At 56.0% G+C, this 21,808-nt stretch overlaps 3 protein-coding genes across 16 annotated transcripts in view; 1 reads left to right on the top strand and 2 right to left on the bottom strand.

Annotated features, from left to right (window-relative positions):
* Positions 1-453, bottom strand: part of Surf4 (surfeit 4) — a 12,763-nt gene extending 12,310 nt beyond the window's left edge. The window contains exon 1 of the mRNA XM_048813412.1: positions 429-453. The gene's annotated coding sequence lies outside the window, so the exon portion shown is untranslated. The remainder of the gene's footprint in view (positions 1-428) is intronic.
* A 45-nt stretch (positions 454-498) lies between these two features.
* Stkld1 (serine/threonine kinase like domain containing 1) lies at positions 499-19,061 on the top strand. 14 transcript variants are annotated; one of them, XM_015505766.2, is made up of 19 exons: positions 501-749; positions 2,187-2,273; positions 4,020-4,064; positions 5,341-5,415; positions 6,546-6,647; positions 8,338-8,408; positions 9,114-9,229; positions 10,325-10,443; positions 11,379-11,542; positions 12,174-12,304; positions 12,864-12,947; positions 14,302-14,418; positions 15,060-15,200; positions 15,949-16,077; positions 16,583-16,711; positions 16,790-16,918; positions 18,077-18,217; positions 18,457-18,536; positions 18,797-19,061. In XM_015505766.2, exons 1-19 carry the CDS (start codon positions 735-737, stop codon positions 18,947-18,949), a joined length of 2,028 nt encoding a protein of 675 aa, XP_015361252.1. In that variant the 5' UTR covers positions 501-734; the 3' UTR covers positions 18,950-19,061. The 14 variants fall into 14 exon arrangements, with proteins under 14 accessions (XP_048669356.1, XP_048669357.1, XP_015361249.1 ...); XM_015505763.2 differs by having other exon boundaries at positions 500-749; positions 16,583-16,918; XM_015505765.2 differs by having other exon boundaries at positions 18,457-18,939.
* Positions 19,062-19,165: 104 nt separating this feature from the next.
* The window catches only part of Rexo4 (REX4 homolog, 3'-5' exonuclease), an 11,433-nt gene continuing 8,790 nt past the window's right edge, over positions 19,166-21,808 (bottom strand). The window contains exons 7-8 of the mRNA XM_015505768.2: positions 21,574-21,648; positions 19,166-20,224 (exon numbers count right to left, since the gene is read on the bottom strand). Of these exons, the coding sequence (XP_015361254.1) occupies positions 20,105-20,224; positions 21,574-21,648 (195 nt within the window). The 3' untranslated portion in view covers positions 19,166-20,104. The remainder of the gene's footprint in view (positions 20,225-21,573; positions 21,649-21,808) is intronic.

Genomic DNA, 21,808 nt, shown 5'->3' with positions numbered 1-21,808 from the left:
CCCCACCCACCGCGCGCCCTCACGCTCTGGCTCCGCCTCTCGCGCTCCATGTCCCTCCTGGCGCTCCACAGGCACCACCCGCCGCGCGCCACCGCCCGGTCCTTCTCATTCGAGGTCCCGCCCACCATGAACTACTGCCCCGCCCCGCTTTTCGAGGTCGCGCCCTCCGCTAGCCCTCCTACACCCTGAAGACCCCGTCCATCACTCGCTGTCACTCTCTCGTCATTCTCCAGGCCCCGCCCTCCGTCCGCATCTCCCCCCACCGCGCTTGAGGCTTCCCCCATTTAGTGCACCGCCCACTGCCCTTCAGGCCCCAGGCCCCGCCCCCTCTCTCTCGCCTCTCCCGCCTACCACTGCCTCCTCGCCCTCTAAGCTCGAGGCCCCGCCCCTTGCCCCGATCAAGCTCACCGTCCACAGCCTCCACCCACCTCTCTCTGGATCCGCTCTCATGCTCGAAGCCCCGCCCCGCTCTCTGGGCCTCAGCTCCTTTAAGGCACCGGTAGCCGAGGGCGCGCGGGTGGGGGACGCTCGTTTGTCCAGAGTCAGGCAGACACACCCCGGTTGAGGGTCGCCCCTGGGCGAGGGCACGAGGTGCGGGGGGGGGGGATGGGCACCGGAGCCAACACTGCAGAGCACGCTCAGTCCAGGGTCCGGCCGCCCGCTCCGGCTCCAGGCGAGGACATACAGTGGCCTCCGGAGGGAGAGTGAGCCGAAGTTCTTCTGCTCGAGCTACCATGGAAAAATACCAGGTGCCGTGATGTCCCCTTTGCGGGGACAGGCTGCCCGAGCCCAAGGTCTGCGCGCCGCGGGGCAACGGTCACAGCCCACCCAGCACCAGGTCCGCCTAGGGAGGCGGAGCCCATGTCCCAGTAGGGTCAGCCTCCAGCTAGAAGGCCACAACCTCTCTGGGTCTCTGTCCCCCTTTAAAATGATGAAGAGTAAGGGCTTCCAGCACTGACCTTTTGAGGTTGTGGGTAGCTCCTCCGACCTCCTAGCCATGGGGGCCTCTAGAGGCAAAAGCAAGCCCAGAGCACACGGCAGGAGTCCCGTCTAAGTCTGCTAAAAAACACCCCTCAGCCTAGGTCTGCTAAAATGAACCATACCAGAGCAGTTTCAAAACAGAGGAAAGCCGTTAATGGACATTTAATTAAATGCTTCTATACTTACCATATCATTTTCATTAAATATTAGATTCAGTATTTGTAAAAATTTCACTAATTTGAAAATCACTTACAATTAGATTTTCCTACTGTTGGGAGATTCTGTTTATGAGGGGGAACTACCCGGGGTAAAGCATAAGCATTTTTAGTGGTCAGAGAATTTTTAAGGTTACTTTTCAGGGGGGAGAAGAAGTCTTGATTGAGATGTGGGTGTATTTTACTGTCTAATGCACTGTATTTTACTGAGAATTCTTGCACCTGACCTCTGGCCCTGTTGATTTATGCTGCTTGGAACATTATTCCCTGAGCAGAGTCCAGGCCACACAGAGGCTGGATTACAGAATCCTGACTTTACACCCCAAAATCTGATTCAGTGTCTCATCCTATATCACCTCTTCTGAGTCCTGCTTTCCATTCCCACTAGGGTGGTTAAGAAGTATCCACATAACCCTGGGATGGCCATGACTGATAGTACCAGTCACAGGGACAAGTTGCCTTCTTTAGATGCTCAGTTTGGAGGTAGATGCTGGAAGTTGGGGTCATGGGGGCCTAAAAGAGTGAATAAGCTGGGGCTGGGGATGTGGCTCAAGCGGTAGTGCGCTCACCTGGCGTGCGTGCGGCCCTGGTTCGATCCTCAGCACCACATACAAAGATGTTGTGTCTGCCGAAAACAAAAAATAAATAAATAAATATTAAAAATTCTCTCCCTCCCCCTCTCCCCCCCCTCTCTCACAAACTCAAAAAAAAAGAGTGAATAAGCCCCCTGCCCCAGATCAGTTCTTGCTCTTAGACTCCCAAAGGCCCTCTCTATAGGTTGGAGAAGGAGCATGGAGTCATAGAAACTTCAAAATTGGCCTTGGAGAGAGAGAAATAGACTCCCTGGGCCATATCCTCTATTGCAAAATAGGAGGAGATGGTGCCAGCCCCCAGGGGCTGTGGGAAGCACCAGCCAAGGTATGGGAGTTGGGTTTGTACTGGGAAGTGCAAGGTGGTTTCCTCTTCAAAGTTTCTCTCCCTTGCTGCTAGATTTTGTACCAGCTGAGTCCTGGGGCCTTAGGGGTGAACCTGGTGGTGGAGGAACTGGCCACTGAAGCCAAGCTCGTGATAAAGCAGGTAAGAAGCAGAGCCCAATGAACCAGGAAGAGCACATCATCCCTCAGAGGAGGCTTCCAGGACCCCTGTTGGCAGCAGGCAGCAAACCTACCTGGGGAAGATGTGGGGGGTGGCATGGGGCTCCCCAGACTTGGAGCCTCTGCCCTCTACCTTGACAGGAAAGAAATGCTGATTTTTACTCCACCACCTACATCTACCATTCACTCATCCATACTGGGTGCCAGGCATCAATCCACTGAATATCCCTGATCCTGTCAAACAGGAACCGTGACCCCATTTTACAGAGATTGGCTTGGGGCCATCCCATCCTAATCAGATCACACAGGATCCATGAGGATTTGACTTCTGTGGGCACAATGCTACTCTTTACAGTTTGCCAGTCTTACCAAAAGGGAACCAGACCCAGAGAGCAGGGACTAGCCCAGGGTCACACAAGGCTAAGGACAGGACCTGGAATCTCTTCACCAGGGCTAAGGCAGCAGGGTGGAGGTGCATCCCTTCCTGTGCTCAACAGAAGGTCCAGGGGAAGAGAGCTGCTATAAGAGTGGCTGGCACACCCTTCTCTCTCAAGTGGGGACAGGTACACGGGGGAACAGGAACTAACCTTGTAGATAAAGGAACCTCATTAGCAGCCGCAGATCCGCCAGGCCTGTGTCTATGCAACCCAGCAAGCAGCCTCATCCCTAGGTAGCTGGTCCTGGAGTCCTTGTCCACCTCCTGTTCTGTTGCTGGCTGGCCCAGGGGTCAGCCCTCTCATCTCACAGATCAATGAGCCAGGAGACCTTTTTAAAAGCCCAGCCAGTGGGCTAGGGATGTGGCTCAGGGGTAGAGCACTTGCCTAGCGTGCATCACGCCTGGGTTCTGCCCCCAGTACTGCAAATCAATCTATAAATAATTAGCAAATAAGGCATTTTTTCCATATATATATATATAGAGGGGGGGGGGAATATATGGGAGGGAGTGTGTGTGTTCCTCTAGTCTTTTTCCTAAGCATTTATAAACTTTGTTTTTGTAAGAGTGGTATATTGCTGAAGCTGATGGTATCCTTTGTCCACCTAATAGATTGCGGAAACCGCCCCATTTCAGCACCACAGCTTCCTCCTCTCCTGATCTGGTGGCCGTGTGGCCACCTCTCTTGCTTGATGTGCTGTGGTTGACCCAACTGTCACCTCATGTGGGACGAGTGGTCTGCCCATTCTCAGTTCCTCACTGGTATAAATAGGGCTGATGGACATCCTCACAAACGTTTTTTTCTTGAGCATCGTGGTCCCCTCAGGGAAGAGCTCCAGGAGAGGGATTTCTGGGCCTTTTCAAGACTTTCAGAGTATTCTGGCTGACTATCCTACTCATGATGGCAGTGGTGGCCGTGATGATCACCGTGCATATGGTGGGGTGATGGGGGGTCACGGCAGTGATGACAGTCATGTGTGGGGGTGGGCTGGGATAGTGGGGTGGTAGTGACGGTGATGACAGTGGTGCTGATGATGGTGGAGGTTTTAGTGATACTGATAGTGGGGGTGGGAGTGGGATGATGGGGGGGTCATGGTGTCCGTGGTGATGGCAGAGGTGGGGGTGGGGTCATGGGGGTGGTGATGATGGGCAGGTCACAGGGTTGGGGATAGGGATGGCAGTGGAGGTGATGGAGGAGGGGTTGATGAGGATGGCAGTAGTGATGAGAGTGAGGCCATAGTGAGGGTGATGGTAGTTGAAGAGGCTCACTGACCCGGTGCCCCTGTGTCCCTCCAGGTGGAATGCCTTGATGAGCATCATACCAATGAGGCCCTGGAGGAGGTGACTCTCTGGACAGTGTTCTCTCTAGAGGAACAGGATGCAGCATACTTATAGAGACTGTTCTGCACCCCCTTGTTGAGTGACAGGATGAAGGAAAGTCATAATTAGTTCTTGGCCAGGTCCTAAAGGGAGTCCATACCCCAAACACCCACTTCTAAATGCAGGAACTGCCCATTTAGAACACACCTTCCCAAAGGAGATGAAGCTTAACTGTTGGCTCAGTCCCTAGGCTAATCCACCAATAACCATCTCTCAAAAAGATGATTTTGTTTAGGGCTGAGGTGCAGTTCAGTCCAGAGTGCTTGACTGGAAAGGCCCTGGGTTCATCCCCAGCACTGTAAAAGAGAAACTTTTTTTTCCTTCAACTATTAGTTACAGTGCAAATTTTGGGAAATGCAGAATTATTTAATAATGAAAATGTAATTCTACCATCTTAATTCTACCATCTGGAATAGACCAGTGGCAGCAGCCTGATTTACAATATTGGCAATTTATCAAATCGATAAATAGAGGCTGTGAGTAGCTTTTCTTTGCCTTTCTAGAATTTTATATGGGGTGAAATGTATCTTCTCCCTTATGGTCACTGTTTGGTCCTCTTTCTGGAATTGCCCACCCTGTGCCTTGCTGGCTAGGCACCTCTTGGGTCCACAGTGTGACTGAAGCACAGGGTGGGCCTGGGCATGTTCTGATGTGGGGAACACTTACACTGCCGTCAAGCAAGCTGCTCACGCCTGGCCAGCATCTGAGCAGTCCATCAGCCCATTTTCTCCAGGTTAATTGTTCCTGATGCCCACCTTGGTTTGTTTTCAAAGCACTCTGCTGGGTCAAGGGAACTTCAGGTGGGCTCACCTGCCCCAGCCAGCCCCAAAGGTGACATATCCTGCACACCATCACTTGACCTGCATCACCTCCCCGTGAGGCAGGTTCCACGGGAACCACCATTTTAATTTTCAGTTTTATTTTTTGCAGAGCTGGGAAGGGAATTCAGGGCCATGTGCATGCTAAACAAGAACTCTGCCACTGAGCCACACCCCAGCCCACTGCTGTTTTCAGATGAACACATGAGGCTCAGAGATGCTGACGGTCTGTCTCCGTCACACAGCACAGCAGTGCATGCTGGGACTGGCCTCATACCAGACCTTCCGGCAGTTAGCCATAAGGCTCCCCTGCCTTGCCAGAGCCAGCAGCTTGCCTTTCTGTTGGGATATGTGACAGAGGAGCACCAGCTGCACACTGTGCTTCCCTGACCACGGTTTCCTCCCCCTCGTCCCCACAGCTCAGGCCTCTGCTAAAGCTTCAGCACGCCCACATCTCTCTGTACCAGGAGCTGTTCATCACGTGGAACAGTGAGGTGGGTCAGGTGGCACCTGCAGCTGGGCTGCAGCACCAAGCCCACTGAGCGTGCCCCGCCCACAAGGCGCTGCCGGGCTGAGTGTGGCAGCCCCCACTCAACAGCTGTGGGGGTGGGAACCACCTGGGGGCTTACTGTGCGCAAGTCCAGGTGAGCCCTCAAGGATCTCCTCCTAGGAGGGCTGCCAACAAGTGCCACATTCCTTTAGGCTTCCTGGCTCACATGTGGCAAGCAGGGGACCCAGCCTGGTGGCCCCACTCCAGCTCCCCACCTGCAGCCCCAGCCGAGCAAGTCTGCATGGCTGACAGGAGCCTGCATTCCAGGGGGAAGAGGCTGGTCCTAGGGAGCTGCTTCTCTGCCTCCCACTGCCATTTGCCACCCAGTTATCCCGGCCCCCAGGCCCCTCACTCCCACAGGTCCTGCACAGTTTACTAACTGGCTCCATGTCTGCTCACATCCTGGGAAATCCACAGGGCTGGAAGTACTGTCCTCATTTTCCTAATGGGGCTCGGAGAGGTCATGGAGCTCCCCAAAGCCACACAGCTAGTAAAGAGTTGAGTGGGGTTCAAATCCAGGTTTCTTGCCCATGCCCTGGGTCCCTTCAGGTATGACTTCTTATCACTTCAAGGAGCTGGAGCTTTCCAGAAACTCCAGGCTGGCAGGCCTTGGCCACCTCTCCACATATCCATGTCAGTGTCCTACTGGACCAGGGGGTCCTACCCAGCAGCCAGGCCCGGGGAAGCCAGGGGAAAGGCCCCCCTGCATGCTCCCACACATATTGTGAAGTACCCCCTGACGCTGTCAGGGAAGGGGCAAAAAAGCCAAGAAGACAGGTCACTATGAAGGGAGCAAGACAGGCTCCTCAGAGGAAGTGCATCTCAGCTGACACCCAGGGAAGCTGCCACCTGTGAAGGGTGAGGGTAATCCCAGCAGAGGGGTCCCCACTTCCAGTGGCTGCAGCTGTCGGGAAAGGCCAAGCAACTGGGAGCAGATAGAACCTGGGGTGGCAGTGCCTGGGAATGGGGAGACAAGAGGCAGGGCCTCCAGCCAGCAGTGTGACCAAAGCAGTGACGCCACAGAGTATCTGGGCCTGGCTGGGGCAGCCGGTGAAGGGCCTTGTGTCCCCACAGGTCTCCTCTCTGTCCCTCTGTCTGGTGATGGAGTACAGCCAGGGTAGCCTCCAGATGGTCATTCAGAGTAAGAGGGAAGAGAAGGCAGAGATGGATCCAAAGGTAACACAGACCCAGCCCGGGGCCTGCGGCCCCATGGGGCAGCCTAGGCAGAGGGGAGGGTAGTTGCCCAGCGTGTGAGGGGTGCGTTAAGTCCACCTCAAGTCCACAATTTTTTTTTCTTAGAGAGAGAGAGAGAGAATTTTTAATATTTATTTTTTAGTTTTCAGCAGACACAACATCTTTGTTTGTATGTGGTGCTGAGGATCGAACCCGGGCCGCACACATGCCACGCGAGTGCGCTACCGCTTGAGCCACATCCCCAGCCCCTCAAGTCCACATCTTGACACTTTACACACACCTGCCTCTAGCCTCCAGAGGAGGCCAGAGCTGTTCCCAAAACCAGAGGTCCACAGCCACCACCTACCTCCGGAGACTGTCATCATGCAACTCCTGAAGTTCACTCCAAAGGGCTTGGCTGGGGAGCCAACCTTGCTCATCCCTCCTCCTCGGGCCTACCAGATCCCTCTGCGCCCTCCGGTGCTCCTCTGGTCACCTTTGAGGCAGTGATGGGCCTTTGGTGGCTTCTGGCTTGGGCCATTTTAAGTCAGGCTGCTGTGGAGGAGTGGAATTGTCTGAAAAGCTGGTGTGGGCCCTGGGAGGGTGGTGCAGGTGGTTCCCAGGGTGAGGCTGCTCTACTGCACCGCGAGGTTCCAGTCGGCTCGGGGTTGCTGTGGAGGCTGGGAGTGAGTTTCCATTATGGCTGGCCTGCAGAGTGATTGTGGTGAGGACAGTCTGGGCATGGAATCTCTTCAAGTACTTTTGCTCATTTCAACACTTACAGGGTCTTTTTTCTAATGATTTGTAGTTTGTTTATTTTTTAATCTGGACAGGGTATCCAGAGATCTCCTCCCAGTCCATGGCTTGCCAGTTCCCCTTCTTAGCAGTGTCTTGCGGCCAGCAAAGGTCCTCATCATAATGAAGTCTGGTGCATCAGTGTCATCCCTTCTGGCCAGTGTCTCTTGAGCCCTGGCTTAGGCAGCCTTCCTCCCACCTCCTGTTTCCTTCTCGAAGCTTGGTCACTTCTCACTTTCACCTTTGGGTCTGGGCCAGCCTAGATGCATTCTGCTTTCCTCAAAGTACTTCTCTGCTTGGTGCCATCTCTCCACGGGGCTCAGGGGTACCCAGCTCCTCTGGTGACCTGGCCTCTGAGGCAGACTCCATGGTGGCTTTGTACATGTGTGCAGTGGGGCCCTTTGGAACATAGATGTTGCCGCTCTTCCAGGGCTAGGAGGAAGCTAGGGCCCTGCAGCCCAGCCCCTGACACCCTGGGGTGGCCTAAGGCACCAGTGTGGAAGCCAGGGGTCCTAGGAACACAGTTTGAAAAATCACTGCCCTGGACACTAGATGCAGCTTGTTTCTTACACAGAATGCTTCTAGAATGTTCTCTTTCAGGGCTCTTTTCACTCTAATGGAACATGAAGGGGCAAGGCCCAAGCAGGCATTGCAGGCTTTAACATGTCAGATACCCACAAGGGCCGCATGCCAAGAGCTCGAGCAGGCGTGGGGCAACGGGCCACAGGTGGCTGCTGGAGGCAGGGCATAGGGTCAAAGCCCCTGGGCACTGGGGTCTGCAGTGTGCCCCTGTCCTGCTGACTGCTGAGCTGGCGCCTGCCTAACAGTAGCTGCATGGAATCCCACTCAGGAAGTTCCAGGCCCCTCCCCTTGCTGGCATCACTTGCTTTTTCCCCAGTGGATGCAGGAGATCCTGGGTCAGATGTTGGACGCTCTGGAGTACTTGCACCAGCTGAGCATCATCCACAGGTGACAGTCCTCTTCCTAGGGGTGGCCAGCTGCCCGGGTACCAGCACCCTTGGGCAAGATCTGGACCCAGTAGGATGGCACCTTCCCTGGCTGAGGGAGGGGAGCAGGGCCCTTCCCTGCCGCCTTGAGTGACTCACCCCACAATGCACAGCTGCATGATATGCTATGGCCTGGGCAGGGTGACTCTAAAGTGCAACAGAAGAAGCAGATAAGACACCTGGAGGACGGGTGAGGCTGCCTGTCATGGCATAGCCTCTGGATGGCCAGCATGGGCTGCTGCACCATAGGTCCAGCCTTCAAGCTGCCAGTGGTACGGCTTCAGGCTCCAAGGCCCCTGTGGGAGGGGCTGGGGAGAGAAGCACATGGGCTGTGTGTATGAAGTGAACACGAGTGAGGCCTCACTGTGGGTCTTACAGAATGGTGGACAATCAGTTCTCAGACCAGTGAGAGCCAGGACCTGTGGGAAGGGACACCAGGTTAACTGGGGCCTCCATAGCTGGGTGTGCCCATTGTACTAGGGCTCTCCCCCAATTTAAAACAACTGATAAGATCTTATGTGAATGAGAAATAATCATTTGCCAAGCAGGAGGAGAAGGAATTTTCTAGTGGGGGGGGGGTGGGACACTTAGGCTCAGGGCAGGTGCTGTCCCAGGGGAAGGTCCCCTGGCAGCCCAGAAGCGCCAGACCCCCATCTCTTGTTCACAGGAATCTCAAGCCTTCTAACATCAGCCTGGTCAGTAAAAACCACTGCAAACTCCAGGACCTGAGCTCCAACGCACTGATGACCCACAGAGCCAAGTGGAATGTCCGTGCGGAGGAAGGTGGTTGGGGTCCTCCCAGGAGGCAGGAGAGGGTGGCTGGAGACAGGCAGGGATGGGCAGCGAGAAAGGCAGTGCTGAGCTCGTTGCTTAGAAGGTCCCCACAGAGCTCCCTTTGGCTGGTTGTGCCTGAGCAAGAGTCCCTCATGGGGAACGGACACAAGGTCAAAAGACAGGGCCATTGGAGAAAACAGCCCCAAGGAAAGAGCAGTCACCTGGGTACCCCTGAAAACGTAAACCTCGTCGGGGAGAAAGCCCCCAAAGGAAGATTAGAATGGGGAGTGGGGAGGGCCTGCTGACTCAAGCGCTGTCCTCAGATGGCCCAGGAGATAGTGGAGGGCTGCAGGGAGCAAGTTCTCTTCATTCAAAAGGGGAACAGTGTGAAGGGAGGCAGGCCTCAAGCCTGTAACAGCACGTGCAGAACCCGAGTCCTGGGTGGCAGTGGTTGGTGGCACTCTGCCCTTGGATTGGGTGGACGGATGATGGACGGATGATGGAGGTGAGCGTGTGGAGGGGTGGACTGGTGGGAGGTGATCCTGGCGTGGGTTTTAGAGTCCAGACCTTTGTTGTGTGGCTGGGAAATGGGGTGCAGAGAAGGAAGGGCTGCTGGAGGCCGACAAACCAGCCTGAGGACCCTGCTCTTTTGTCTCCTCTGGGGTTCAGGTTGAGAACCTAGGGCAGGGCCACTGGGACTCTGCCCCAGGGTCCTGACGTGTGGAGGGAAGGATGTTGAAAGAGGTATACATCCTAGTTGCTTGGCATATGCTTGGCAGCTCCTCTACAGCGGTTGTGGGCACAGACATGCCCACAGGTGGGCCAGCCTGCCAGACACCTGTCAGTATGGATGGCTTCCTGTCAGTATGGATGGCTTCCCTGGTTCAAGGTCAAGGTGAAGGTCTAACTGAGCAAGGAGGGACCCCTCACTGCCCACAGCTATACTTCTTGCTTCACCCAAGAAGGGCCACTGAAGGGCTCATATTTCTAGCTGCTTGCAAGTGGAAACCAAAAAGGAGACAGTGTTGGGCAGGGTGGCTCTGCTCTTCTGCCCCTTCAGGGGACATAGGACTCAATGGATCCCTGCCTTGTTCCTGCCAACAGACCCCTTTCAAAAGTCCTGGATGGCCCCTGAAGCCCTGGACTTCACCTTCAGCCAGATGTCTGATGTCTGGTCCCTGGGCTGCATCATGCTCGACATGGCCAGCTGCTCCTTCCTGAATGTAAGCTGCCTTCCAGGGAGAGGCGGGCCCTCGCCCTGCTTCCCGTCAGCACCCACACTCTGCTCCATGCAGGCACAGGGAGCCCTTGAGAGGAGACAGGCTGTGGGCCCTCAGCCCTGCCCCTGGCAGCAAGGAAACCCTGGTCCAGGCACCCTAGAGTCGGGGGTGCCTGTGGCTGCAGCTCAGGAGACTGGGCAGGAACACTCGGGGCTGTGTGTCACACAAGCTTGCACGTGCGTGGCGCTTCTCTGTTCTGCAAGTCCTAGCGTGTGGCTCCTGCTCTCATCTGTGCTAGGCCTGCCTGCGGACAGGAAGGAGGGGCAAGGAAGGGCCAGGGCACCTTGTATGGCCCCTTGGCCACCCTGACTTAGGGAGGCTGGGGAGCTGAGCCTTGCCACATCGTATCTACACACTAAAGAGAAGTCCAGTGTCTGCTGCACCCTGAGAACAAGGACATACCACTGGCCACCTAGGTCCATCACCAGTCACAGGGAATCCAGAGAGCACAGGTGGCTGGCTGGGCCTCAGCATCCCCACTATCTCCCAGATGGCCCAGTTCAGCTTGAGAGCACCTTGCTGCTCCCTTCCTACAGGGACTCCAGGGGAGTGAGGGCCCTTCTGCTCCAGGCTGTGTGCTGTGTTGAAGGGTCTGGGCTCCAGTGCTTCCCTGGCACTGGGTGACCTTGGGCACTTGCTTCTGTTAATGGGCACGAAGAGCGTTTTTGTCAGCTGGGTCCAGATAAGGGCCTCTGGGCAGAAATGGACAAGGCACATGGTCCCCTGCCTGCCTCTCCACTCAATGAGATGGCTCTCTTGCTTCTCTGAACCTCCGTTTCTTCTTCATGGAGGAGCTCCAAGGCTCCTGTGGCCTCTGCCTGTGGTCTTACTCTGGCTTTCACTTAGTTGCAGAAACTCTGTGTCCTCTCTTCTGGTAGGCTACAGAAGCCATGTACCTGCGGAAGTCCCTCCGCCAGAACTCTGGCAGCCTGAAAGCCATCCTGAAGACCATGGAGGAGAAACACATCCCAGATGTAGAAACCTTCTCTTCCCTCCTGCCCTTAATGTTGCAGATCAACCCCTTGGATCGAATAACAATCAAGTGAGCTCAGGGTTGGGTTTTATTTCAACCTAGCAGGCTCGTTCAGCATCTCTCCATCCGACACAGACGTGGCTGCTGGCTCCACCCTATTTCCCCCTGCATAACTGGGTTTTTCCCAGCATTGTGGCTGTCCCAAACCACTTGGCAGCCAGCCACCTGGACTGCACATCTCTGCACACTGGCACAGTGGGCCTGGCTCCAGCAGGCACAGGTGGTTCAGCCCCAGGACCCTTGGTATTTCTCAGGCTCCAGGAAAAAAATGTCCATTCTAATTCAAAATCAGAAGGAAAAGGTGAACCCTGCATGGGTTGTATTGACCTCTAAACCAGCATAGTCATCAAATCTGATGCTATGTCTCCGTGAAGGGGCCCAGAAGGCAAAAGCACAAGGATCAGGACTCCTCTGGGGCCCTGAGCCTTAGCAGGGAAGGTCCTTGGAAGTGGGATTGCCAGGGCACTGGCTGGACACATAGCACATCAGAAGAGATTTGGCCAAGCAGATCTGAAAGGGAAGGCCAGTGTCCAGGGCTCGTCCACTGACAAGCAGCCTTCAGCCCAAGGCAGAGGGGCAGTGCATGGGACACCATGGGGGAGGCAGCTGGTGCAGCTGGCTCTCCCTGCTCCTCTGCCAGGGCTGTGGTTCGTATGACCTTTGTGAGTGGCTCATTCAAGTCCTCATGTGTGGCCATGACCCTGCACCAGCAGGTGGTGCCCGAGATCATCACCAACATACTGTTAGAAGGCAACGTCACCAGCATCTTAGGTGATGGTGGGGACATGGGGTGTGTTGGGAGCTGTCCTTGGCCTTGGCAGCCCATTGTTTGGCTGGTGCCTCCCCACTACCCAGTCCAGTAGACCCCCTCTTCATTCATGGCCAGGGTGCAGGAACATTCCAAGCTCTCCACCTCCACTCCATCCCAAGACTGCCCTGCTTAAATACCCTCCATAGCCCCCGTCACCTATAGCACAAAGTCCATTTCCTCAGTCTGGCCCCACATGCCTACCATCATTTGCTACACAAATCCTCTGCAAGGCTACACGGGCTCCTTGCTGCCCACCCCCCTAGAGCCCCTGCCTTTGTGGGTCCACACCCTGGCACACAGTGGTCCCTGAGTGTCCCCACTTAGCCAGTGTGCATCCTGCGAGCCAGGGTGAGGGCAGCACACACTGAGACTCGGGATGGTTCCCAGAGACTTGGCTCGATTCTGGATCAACCACTTGGTCCTAGTGGCCTCATCTGTGAAGTAGGGATAAGAACGCTACCTCATGGCCAGGAGACCTGGTCCCCAGCAGGGTCCCTATGTCCTCCCTATTCCCTACAGAGGCCATGGAGAACTTCCCCAGCCGTCCTGAAGTTCAGCTCAAGGCCATGAAGAGGCTTTTGCAGATACCTGAGGACCAGCTAGGTACAGCCGTGCCTCTCCCCTCCCCGGCTGCCTGTTCACGTTCCCAGGGGGGTCCTGTGCCTTATTATCTGCCTGGACAGGAAGCAGTCTGGAATTCTTCCCATGCCTCTTCTGCAAGGCAGAGAAGGGTGGGGATGGGTGGCCTCACCTGATTTTTAAGGGGTCCATAATAAGGTACCCATCTGTCCAGCCACCCTATGATGGGCATTGGAGTTTTCTTAGATTCCACTCCATGAACGGCACCCAACAGACCACTGCCTGTGCACATGTGCCCCCAAGAGCTCCTATAGGGTGAGTTCTGGTGTCAGGATGAGTCCTAGTGATGGCCAACCATGGACACACTGACATTCTGCCTGTTGTGTACCAGAGAACACAACACCCCTGTATCCATGATTTTGTAAAACATGCTTTTATAGAATCTCTCTGCCTAACCTATCTCTCCTGCTTGAATATGACACGTCCATGCATCCCCCTTTCATCCAGCCATTCATCCATCTTCCCTCCACCCACCTGTCCATTGTCCATCTGTCCATTCTCCTTCCATCCCCCTCTCCCTCTGTCCACTAACACACCCACCTCTCCATCCATCCACCTTATATCCACTAGACATATACTAAGACTCCTCTGAGGACTGTCCCAGTGGCTGAGGCTTTGGGGATTATGGAGGCAAACTGTGGCCTCCTAGCAAGGCAGTAGGCAACTCATACTGGCCATTGCCCCCAAAGCCAGATCCCACGTGCTGCTAAGCTATAACCAGGATAAAGCTCAGAGGGAGATTTTGCCTTCCTGTAAAATGGAGACAGTTGGGCCCTTTACCCAAGATTGGGCTCTTCCCACCACCTGGAGCCATGCCTGCCTCAGCGAGCTTCTGGAAGGGTTCACCATGGCTTCGTGTCCTGGGTGCCTCATCTGTCCTTGCACCCTCACCAAAGTCACCTATGCTCTTCTGACAAGGAAAGGGCTGGGAGGGCCTCGTGGTGCCAGAAGTTCAAGATAGCGTGCCCCTGTGGTGCTGGTGCTTGGAGGCTGAGGCAGGAGGATCTATTGAACCCAGGAGTTTGATACCAGCCTGGGTATCATACTGAGACCCCACCTCAAACAAAACAAAACAAAACAAAAAAACACTGAGAGGATGAAGCTCCGAGGTGGAGACGGGATACAGCATGCACGCCCTGGGCTTGGTTCCCAGCAGGGTCCCCTGGCAGGCCTTGAGCACTCCATGCACGTGTGGACAGATCATCTTTGCTCTCCTCTTCACCTACCTGGGGCCCCTCTGATGTCTTGTAGAATCCCAGTGGTCTCTTGGTCTCAGGTCTACTCCCACATGCCTCACCTGTGCCTCCTACCTCACCAGGGCTGCCGTGGCCCATGGGGCTGGTGGAGGTGGTGGTCACCGCTATGAAGCTGCATGAGAGGATCCTCGACCTGCAGCTTTGTGCCTGCTCCCTGCTACTGCGCATCCTGAGCCATGGTGGGTGCAGGGCAGGCTGGGGACACTCCTGGTGCTTCCAGCCCACACTAGTTACCCTGGGTGTGTGGCCCTCTCAATAGCTCAAACCCTTGGGCAGCAGGGGACGGCACTGACCTGCTGCCCAAGTAGGAGCAGGGGGAGCTGACTGCTCAGCCTCCCCCCAATTCTCTGGATCATGAAGAACAGGTTCAACTGACTTCAGTTCTTACAACTACCTATCTACCTACCTCTCTGGTTTTAATATTGAGGGTTTCACTCCCATGAACCATTAATTCAGACTGTGACCTTTTGTTTGCCTTTGTGGTGCTGGAAGCCAAGCCCTTGCTCATGGTGGCAAGCGTTCTACCCCTGAGCTGAGCCCCAGCCCTGAATTGTGTTGTTTACTCTGCCCCTTCGCCACAGACTCAGCAAGCTCTTGGAAGCCAGCACCAGCCTGAGGTGCCACAGACTGGCAGTGCAAGGGCCTTAGGTTTATGGACACCTGCTCCATGCTGGAGAACAAGGCAGACCTCAGTTTCCTTAAAAAAAAAAAAAAAGCAGAAGTGCTGTCCCCAAGTCAGGCAGGGAGGATATGTGTGCCTTGCTGTCCCCCGCATCCTCAGTTGTGGGGTTAACCCAGGTTCCTTTTGTGGCCTGTGCAGTGCTGGTGCAGGACGCAGAAGCCCAGGTGCCATGGGATATCTCCATCATCTGCTCCCTACTGAGCATCATGAGGAGCCACTCAGACTCGGAGCAGCTCATCACCCAGGGCTACAGCCTGCTCACCATAATCTCTAGCCAGGGTGGGTGTGCCGGCCCTTCCTGCCTTGCGTCCTGCACACTCTAGGAAGCCGGGCTGCAGAGCACAAGCTGGGGAGGGCCAGCTTGGACACAAGCTGAGGTGGCACGCCACATGGTCGGCAGAGGCTCTGGTCCCATGCTGGTGGTTTTTCTGTGCTCTGGAGGCCAGGCTCCACTTTCACAGGCAGACTACATGCCAGGTTTGGCCACAGGCCTTGCACGTATGCATTTCACATTCACATGCTCTGTGCCCATGGTCAGGGGGGCAGCAGGCAACCAGGCTGTGCCCCAGTGGACGAGAGGTCCTCACCAGGCTCCCCTGGGACCAGGTAACACCCTTTCCTTCCTCCTAGCCCGCTCACAGGTGGGCATTGTCCTCCCAGAGGAAGCCAGGGCTCCTGAGAGCCCAAGGACACCCGTCAGGTTCTATGGTGGGGCAGGGCTGAGACCCAGTATGTGCCCACCACTCCAGACCTGACGACCTGTCATCCTTCACTGATCCATTCTTGTGACGTGAGAGGCCCAGGAATAGGCACCACACAATGACCAGGCAGGCTGTGTGCTGGGAAAGGCCACAGCTGACCTAGGAAGGCAGGCTGGGCTCTGGGCTGAGGAGTTACAGCCGTGGGACTCAGCCTAGTCATAGGTGGGAGGTGCTGAGTGGCGGCCCAGGAAATGCACAGCACCTGGGAACCCAGGGCAGCGGTGCTCTGGGAAGGCCTGCTGGAAGGGCCTCCCTCTCTCCCACAGTGCAGGTCTCTGAGGAACTACAGAAGGCGGGGCTGTTTGAGCTCATCCTGGAGCACCTGTACAGATTCTCCAAGGACAGGGACATCTGCTTCAGTGCCTTGGGCCTGCTCTGGTCCCTCCTGGTGGATGGTGAGGCCCTCCTTCCCAGGCTCCCACTGCCTGACTCCCAAGGAGGGACTCTGCCTTCTGTCTCTTGAACATGTGAGAGTGACCTTGGCCACTAAAGGGAGACTGGCAAGAAGAGTGGGAGGGGAGGGGAAGGAGCCCAGTGTGTCCTGTCCAGTGGGCAGTCCCTGGCACCAGAAGTCAGCCAGAGAGTTGGATGCCTTATCCTGATTTTCAATGCAGAATAGGGGCCCCTAGGCCTGCACTGCCCCCTCTCCTAGGCCCCACCTTGGTACTCCAGAAAACAGCACTCCAAGCCATGGCAAGCTGGGGAAACCTGAGACCCCACTGTCCCCAAGGTGCCAGAGTCCCCTCCAGACTCATCGGCAAGGATGCCCCCACCCTCCATCTGTCCTCTTACGTTTCTGCCCTGCTTGGTGGGTGGGAGCAGCAGGTGGGGCATGTATACAGTAGGCCCTCATGCACACACCCAATGCCTGGGTGTCCCCCATCCCTGTCTTGGATCCAGCTGTCATTGTGAACAAAGACCCTGTGGTGAAGATCCCAGCCCTGGTCATCCAGGTGCTGGACACCCACCCCACAGATGCAGAAATAGCTGAAGCAGGCTGTGCGGTGTTCTGGCTGCTGTCCTTGCTGGGTGAGGAGCTCAGGCCCTTGAGAGTGAGTGGGGAGGGCAGCCCTGGACACAGGGCAACCAGGTCCCTGTCCTCTGCAGGCTGCATGAGTGAGTGGCAATTTGAGAAGGTGGTGGAGCTGCTTTTGCAAAGCATCCGGCTGAGCCAGGAAAGAGTCCTGCTGGTGAATAATGCCTACCGAGGGCTGGCCAGCCTCGCCAAGGTGTCAGGTGAGCCCAGTGTTAGGGCAGAAATCAGCCCTGGTCAGTAATGTCTACAGCTGCCCACAAACCAAAACAGGAGGAACAAAATGACTCAGTCACATCATTGAGGAGGTGCCACTGAGGCTGCACACAACAGGCAGCCTCTGCCTTTTGCTTAATGCTGCCTGTTATCTCCCTTCCCTGTCCACCCGCTGTGGGTCCATGCAGGCTCTCAGCATACAGGTCTGTCTCCAATTCCTAAGCACAAACCCTGGCTCTTATTTAGTGCCTTGCGCCAGGCCCCATGCTGAGACTGGCAGTTATCCCTCACAGAGGGCACTTGGGGTCTGGGGACTGGCCAGTCACCAGAGGCGCATGGTGGGGCTGAGGCCTCTGCTCATGATCTTGACCTCTGTGCTGTGTGGCCTTCCTTAGAGCAGTAACTACGCTCTTGGGGAGGACTTCCGGCTCCTCACCTGGCTCTTCTGGCCATGCCAGTCTACTGGGCTGCCCAAGATGATGGGGTCTCCTAGGGGGAGCGGGGGCTGTCTCCTCCTGTCCTGGAAACCCCATGCTCAGCAACCCGTGTGGGAAAGGCTCAGCCCTTCTGAGGTCCCATGCCAACTCTAGCAGGATGGGTGGGCCACCTGGATGGGGAGCAGAGCTGGTCAGACTCCTGTATGCCTCTCAGCTGGGGTCTGGAGGTGAAGTGGCCTTTCCTCCTGGTCAGAGCAATGCTTGGGCCTCAGGTCCCACCAGCAGCCTACCACAGATTAGCTGTCAACTCCTTCTAGGGACAGCTGGGGAGGTCAAGGCCCTGGGGGGAAAAGGGACATGGTCTCCACCAAGGGAGCAGGACCTGAGCCAGGCCGGGTGAGTTGCAGCCCCACCACCTAGCCTGGTGAAACTTGCACCAGCATATGCCTCTGGGCCTGCCTCCCTAGGGAAGGGAGTACATGGGCCAGCAGGAGCAGGGCTTTTGCTGTGGGTGCAAAGCCGCACTGTGGAAAAATGGAGCCAGCAGAGCCCAGAGCTTGGGCCCAATGCTGAGTTTTCCCAGCAACCCATGAAACCAGTATCATCATTACCCATCTCTCAGGGGAACCTTGGGCTGAGGAACTGGCCCAAGACCAAACGCACAGTGCCAGCACTAGATTGGGAACTCTGTTACCTCCTCTTCCCCAGAGCTGGCAGCCTTCCGGGTGGTGATGCCACAGGATGGTGGCAGTGGCCTCACCCTCCTGCAGGAGACCTATCAGCTGTACAAGGATGACCCTGAGGTGGTGGAGAACCTCTGCATGCTGCTGGCCCACCTTTCCTCCTACAGTGAGGACCCCCTTGCCCTACCTGGGAGCAGTGGTCAGGGGGGAAGGAAGGAGCCCCACAGAGATGGCCCCAAACTTTCCACTCACCTGGCACCCCTGCACAGGGCATAGCTACAGCCCAGGACAATGTATGAACTATGGAACCCAGGGTGGCACTCTGCCCATGCCCTAAGTGGCCCTGGGACCCTGCCTTGCTCTCTGGCTGGGCTCTGGGTCTCAGTACCCTTTCTGTTCCACCAGAGGAAATCCTGCCAGAGCTGGAGTCCAGTGGCATCAGGGCTCTGGTCAGAGAGATCCAGGGGCGCTTCACCTCCAGCCTGGTGAGTGACAGGAGGGCCTTCAGCAAACTAGGCCAAGCCCCTACACCTGGGGACATGGGCTGGGCACGTTTACTTGGAGCAGGCTCTGAGTGCTGTAGGCAGACTTCAGCGACACTTCCCTGCCTATTACTCCATTTCTGGGACTGGGCCAGTCAATCCTGGGGGGAGGGGTGACCAGAGGGTTTCACAAATTGGTAGATTTCATCAGTTAATGGCTCCGACCCCAGACCCTCCAAGAGGAACCTGCCTATCCCTTCCAGGAGCTGGTCTCTTATGCAGAGAAAGCGTCCCTGAGTCTGGAGGCTGCACTGCACAGCTCCCAGGAAAGGAAGCTGCGTGGAGCTGCTGTCAGGGAGGAAGCAGCTGCTCCTAAGGTCCCCTTTCTCCCGGAAGGCCGCCCCCACCTGCCCTGAAGCACCTGCCTTCCTGTCCTAGGTGTAAGTGGGGAGTAGGCTGTTAGGGACCAGTATGCACGTCCCGCTATGCCCAGTAACTAATAAAGAGGCCCAAGGCTGGTTCCAGTTATGTCCGAGTCACTGCTGGTGTAGAAGTGGCAGGTCATGGTGGCGCTTGGTGGCACAGTCTGCAGGACTTGAGGGTTCTAGCTGAGGGGAAGGAACTACCCTCCACAAGCTTCATTTGTTTATTGTTACATGGTGCTGGGGCAGGCCTGACCCACGCAGGGGAGGTGAGTGCCCACCACTGAGCCAACCCAGCCCCACAAGCTCCATGTGAGGTGAGCATCTGTCTCTGTGCCAGGGATGTCCTCTGTGGGTGCACACTGTCCACACAGCTATCAGATGGCCTGATGAAGCCCTGGGCTTGGTGCACTCCACTCCTGATCAGTTCCCAGAGAGATCCTCAGACCCGAGCCTGGCCTGAAGACCGCAGGCTGCCCATAGGTGCTCACAGACTGGCCAGCTTGGCTGCCCAAGGTTGGCAGGGAGCTTCAGGAATAGAAAAGTGTGTCCCAAGTCTCACATGACTGGCTGTGGGGAGAAGCCTCTGCTGGTCTGCTGGATGCTGGCCAACTGAGGTAAACAGGTGAGAAACAGGACCCCACCCCCAGGAAGCCCTTCTCCATGTCCAACGGCCTCAGGCAAGTCCTGGTGGGGCAGCTGCTGTGCTATTCAGCTGCAGTCAGCAGCCACCTGCAGACAGGGTTTGAACTGGGGCCAACAAAGCCTATATCCATCACCCGCAACGATGGAGAGGCAGTGGCCTCCTCAGAGGAAGGAGCTGAGCACCCAGGGCAGTCAGGTCTTCAGGGACAGCCCAGACATCCCATTCTTCCTCTGGAGGTCAGCAGACAGTGGAGCCACTAGGCAACCCCAACCCGCTACCACTTCCTGGCTGTGCCTAGGACACACCCCTGCTCATCCTGCCCTAAACACCCAGATGCAGCAGAGGCCAGAGGGAGAAGGAAGCCCCATGGTTCTGGCTTTGAACACAATTCACCCCTGTCCCACTTTGGAGCGACTCCACTGGTCCCATGATCTGGTCCCCACTGCCACTGGACGGAGGTGCTTGACAGGATGGAGGGTGGGGCAGCGGGAGCAGGCAGCAGGCTAGGAGTTCTCATTGCAGCTGTCTGGGGCAGAGGCCGGGGGGCGCCTGTCTCCTGCAGTGTTCTCCCACTCCCTCTTCACCATGACATAGAGCCTCATTGCTGCCTGGGCATCCTGGATCTGGAAGGAGCACTCATGCCAGTGGTGACTGTGTGACACACAGAGCCACCCACCATCAGTGAACCCCTCACCTACAACAATGGAGAGGCAGTGGCCTCCTCAGAGGAAGGAGCTGAGCACCCAGGCCAGTCAGGTCTTCAGGGGCAGCCCAGATGTCCCATCCTTCCTCTGGAGGTCAGCAGACAGTGGAGCCACCAGGCACCCCCAACCTGCCATCCCCTCCTGGCTGTGCCTAGGACACACCCTGACTTCCTGCCCTTGCACACCCCTGCTCATCCTGAGCCCTTCAGGCCAGCCACTGTGCTGGGGATGTGCAGCCGAGTGAAGCACACACTTGGCAGGAGACCTCTGCAAGATGGGGAAGAAGACGTGGAGTGGTCACCCACCCACCACCCACCCTGCAGTTCTGTGACCTATCTACAGAAAGAAAGGAAACTCAGAGGGATGAAGGGGTGAGCACTGCCCTTTAAGGTTCAGCAGACATCAGGGATACAGAGTAACAAACAGTGGGCTGGGGTCTCTGCCCTGCAGCACAAGGGCCCAGAGAGCTGCACGCCACACTGCAGGCAAGAGACCGTCCTGGTCAGGAGGGCAGGGGGCCTGGGCCACTGACTATGGTTTGGATGTACCTTGCCCCCAAGGTCCTCCATGAGGCAACATGCAGGTAGCAGACCCGTGAGAGTGGGCCAGTGGGGTCACTAGGGAGAGCTCTTGGGAGGCCTGAAGCAGTTCTTGGGCCTCAGTTAACTGTTGTCAAAGTGTTGCTATAAAAAGATCCCCTCCAGGGCTGGGGCCGTAGCTCAACGGGAAAGCACTTGCCTTGCATGTATGAGACACTGGGTTCAATCCTTAGCACCACATAAAAATAAAGATACTCTATGTTCATCTACAGCTAAAAAAATAAATAAATAAAAGACACCCCCACCCCCCCTTTCCTGTACTGGATGTGACTCTCCCATAGGCTCCTGCCATTGCACTACATCTGCCATGAGATGAGGCCTTTGCCAGAGCTGATGCCAGTGCCATGACCTTGAGCTCTAGAACCATGAGTTATTAGCTTTGGGAATTCCATCTCAATAACAGAAAATGGGTTAACACCACCTGATAAGATTGCTGAACTTTTTTCCAAGTGTTTACATTCACTATTTTTTGAGTGTTAACTAGATATAAACGCTGAAGACTTAACACATCATAAGCATGCTTTGCTGTTTCATTTGTTTTAAATTAACAGCCTCCTAAGGAAGCTGTCCAGGCCCCATCTCTCGTGTCTGCTGTCAGGTGACATGTGCTTGAGTTTCAAGATCAGGGACAGCTCCCAAACCCAAGGACTGTCACCTAGGGACACTTACCGAACAGTGCTCTGCCTGCTGGACCCTGATGCCCAGGATTTTCTCAGAAAGTAGTTTCAGAGATGGCCTCCCACTCTGCAAAGGGAAAGGAGAGAGCACAGTGTGCAGGGTGGCTGCCTCTGTTCAGGAGGGTGCCTCCCCAGTAGGGAGGAGATGGCTTCCAAGTCCACCCTTCACTGGGAGTGCCAGAGGCATTGAGGGCAGCAGCCACCAGCCAGGACAGGGTGGTGACCTG

The sequence above is a fragment of the Marmota marmota genome, unplaced genomic scaffold (assembly GCF_001458135.2).
Source record: "Marmota marmota marmota unplaced genomic scaffold, marMar, whole genome shotgun sequence".
Lineage (NCBI taxonomy): Eukaryota > Metazoa > Chordata > Mammalia > Rodentia > Sciuridae > Marmota > Marmota marmota.
The sequence above is the reverse complement of the archived record's forward strand: the minus strand, read 5'-3'. Positions and strand labels throughout refer to the sequence as shown.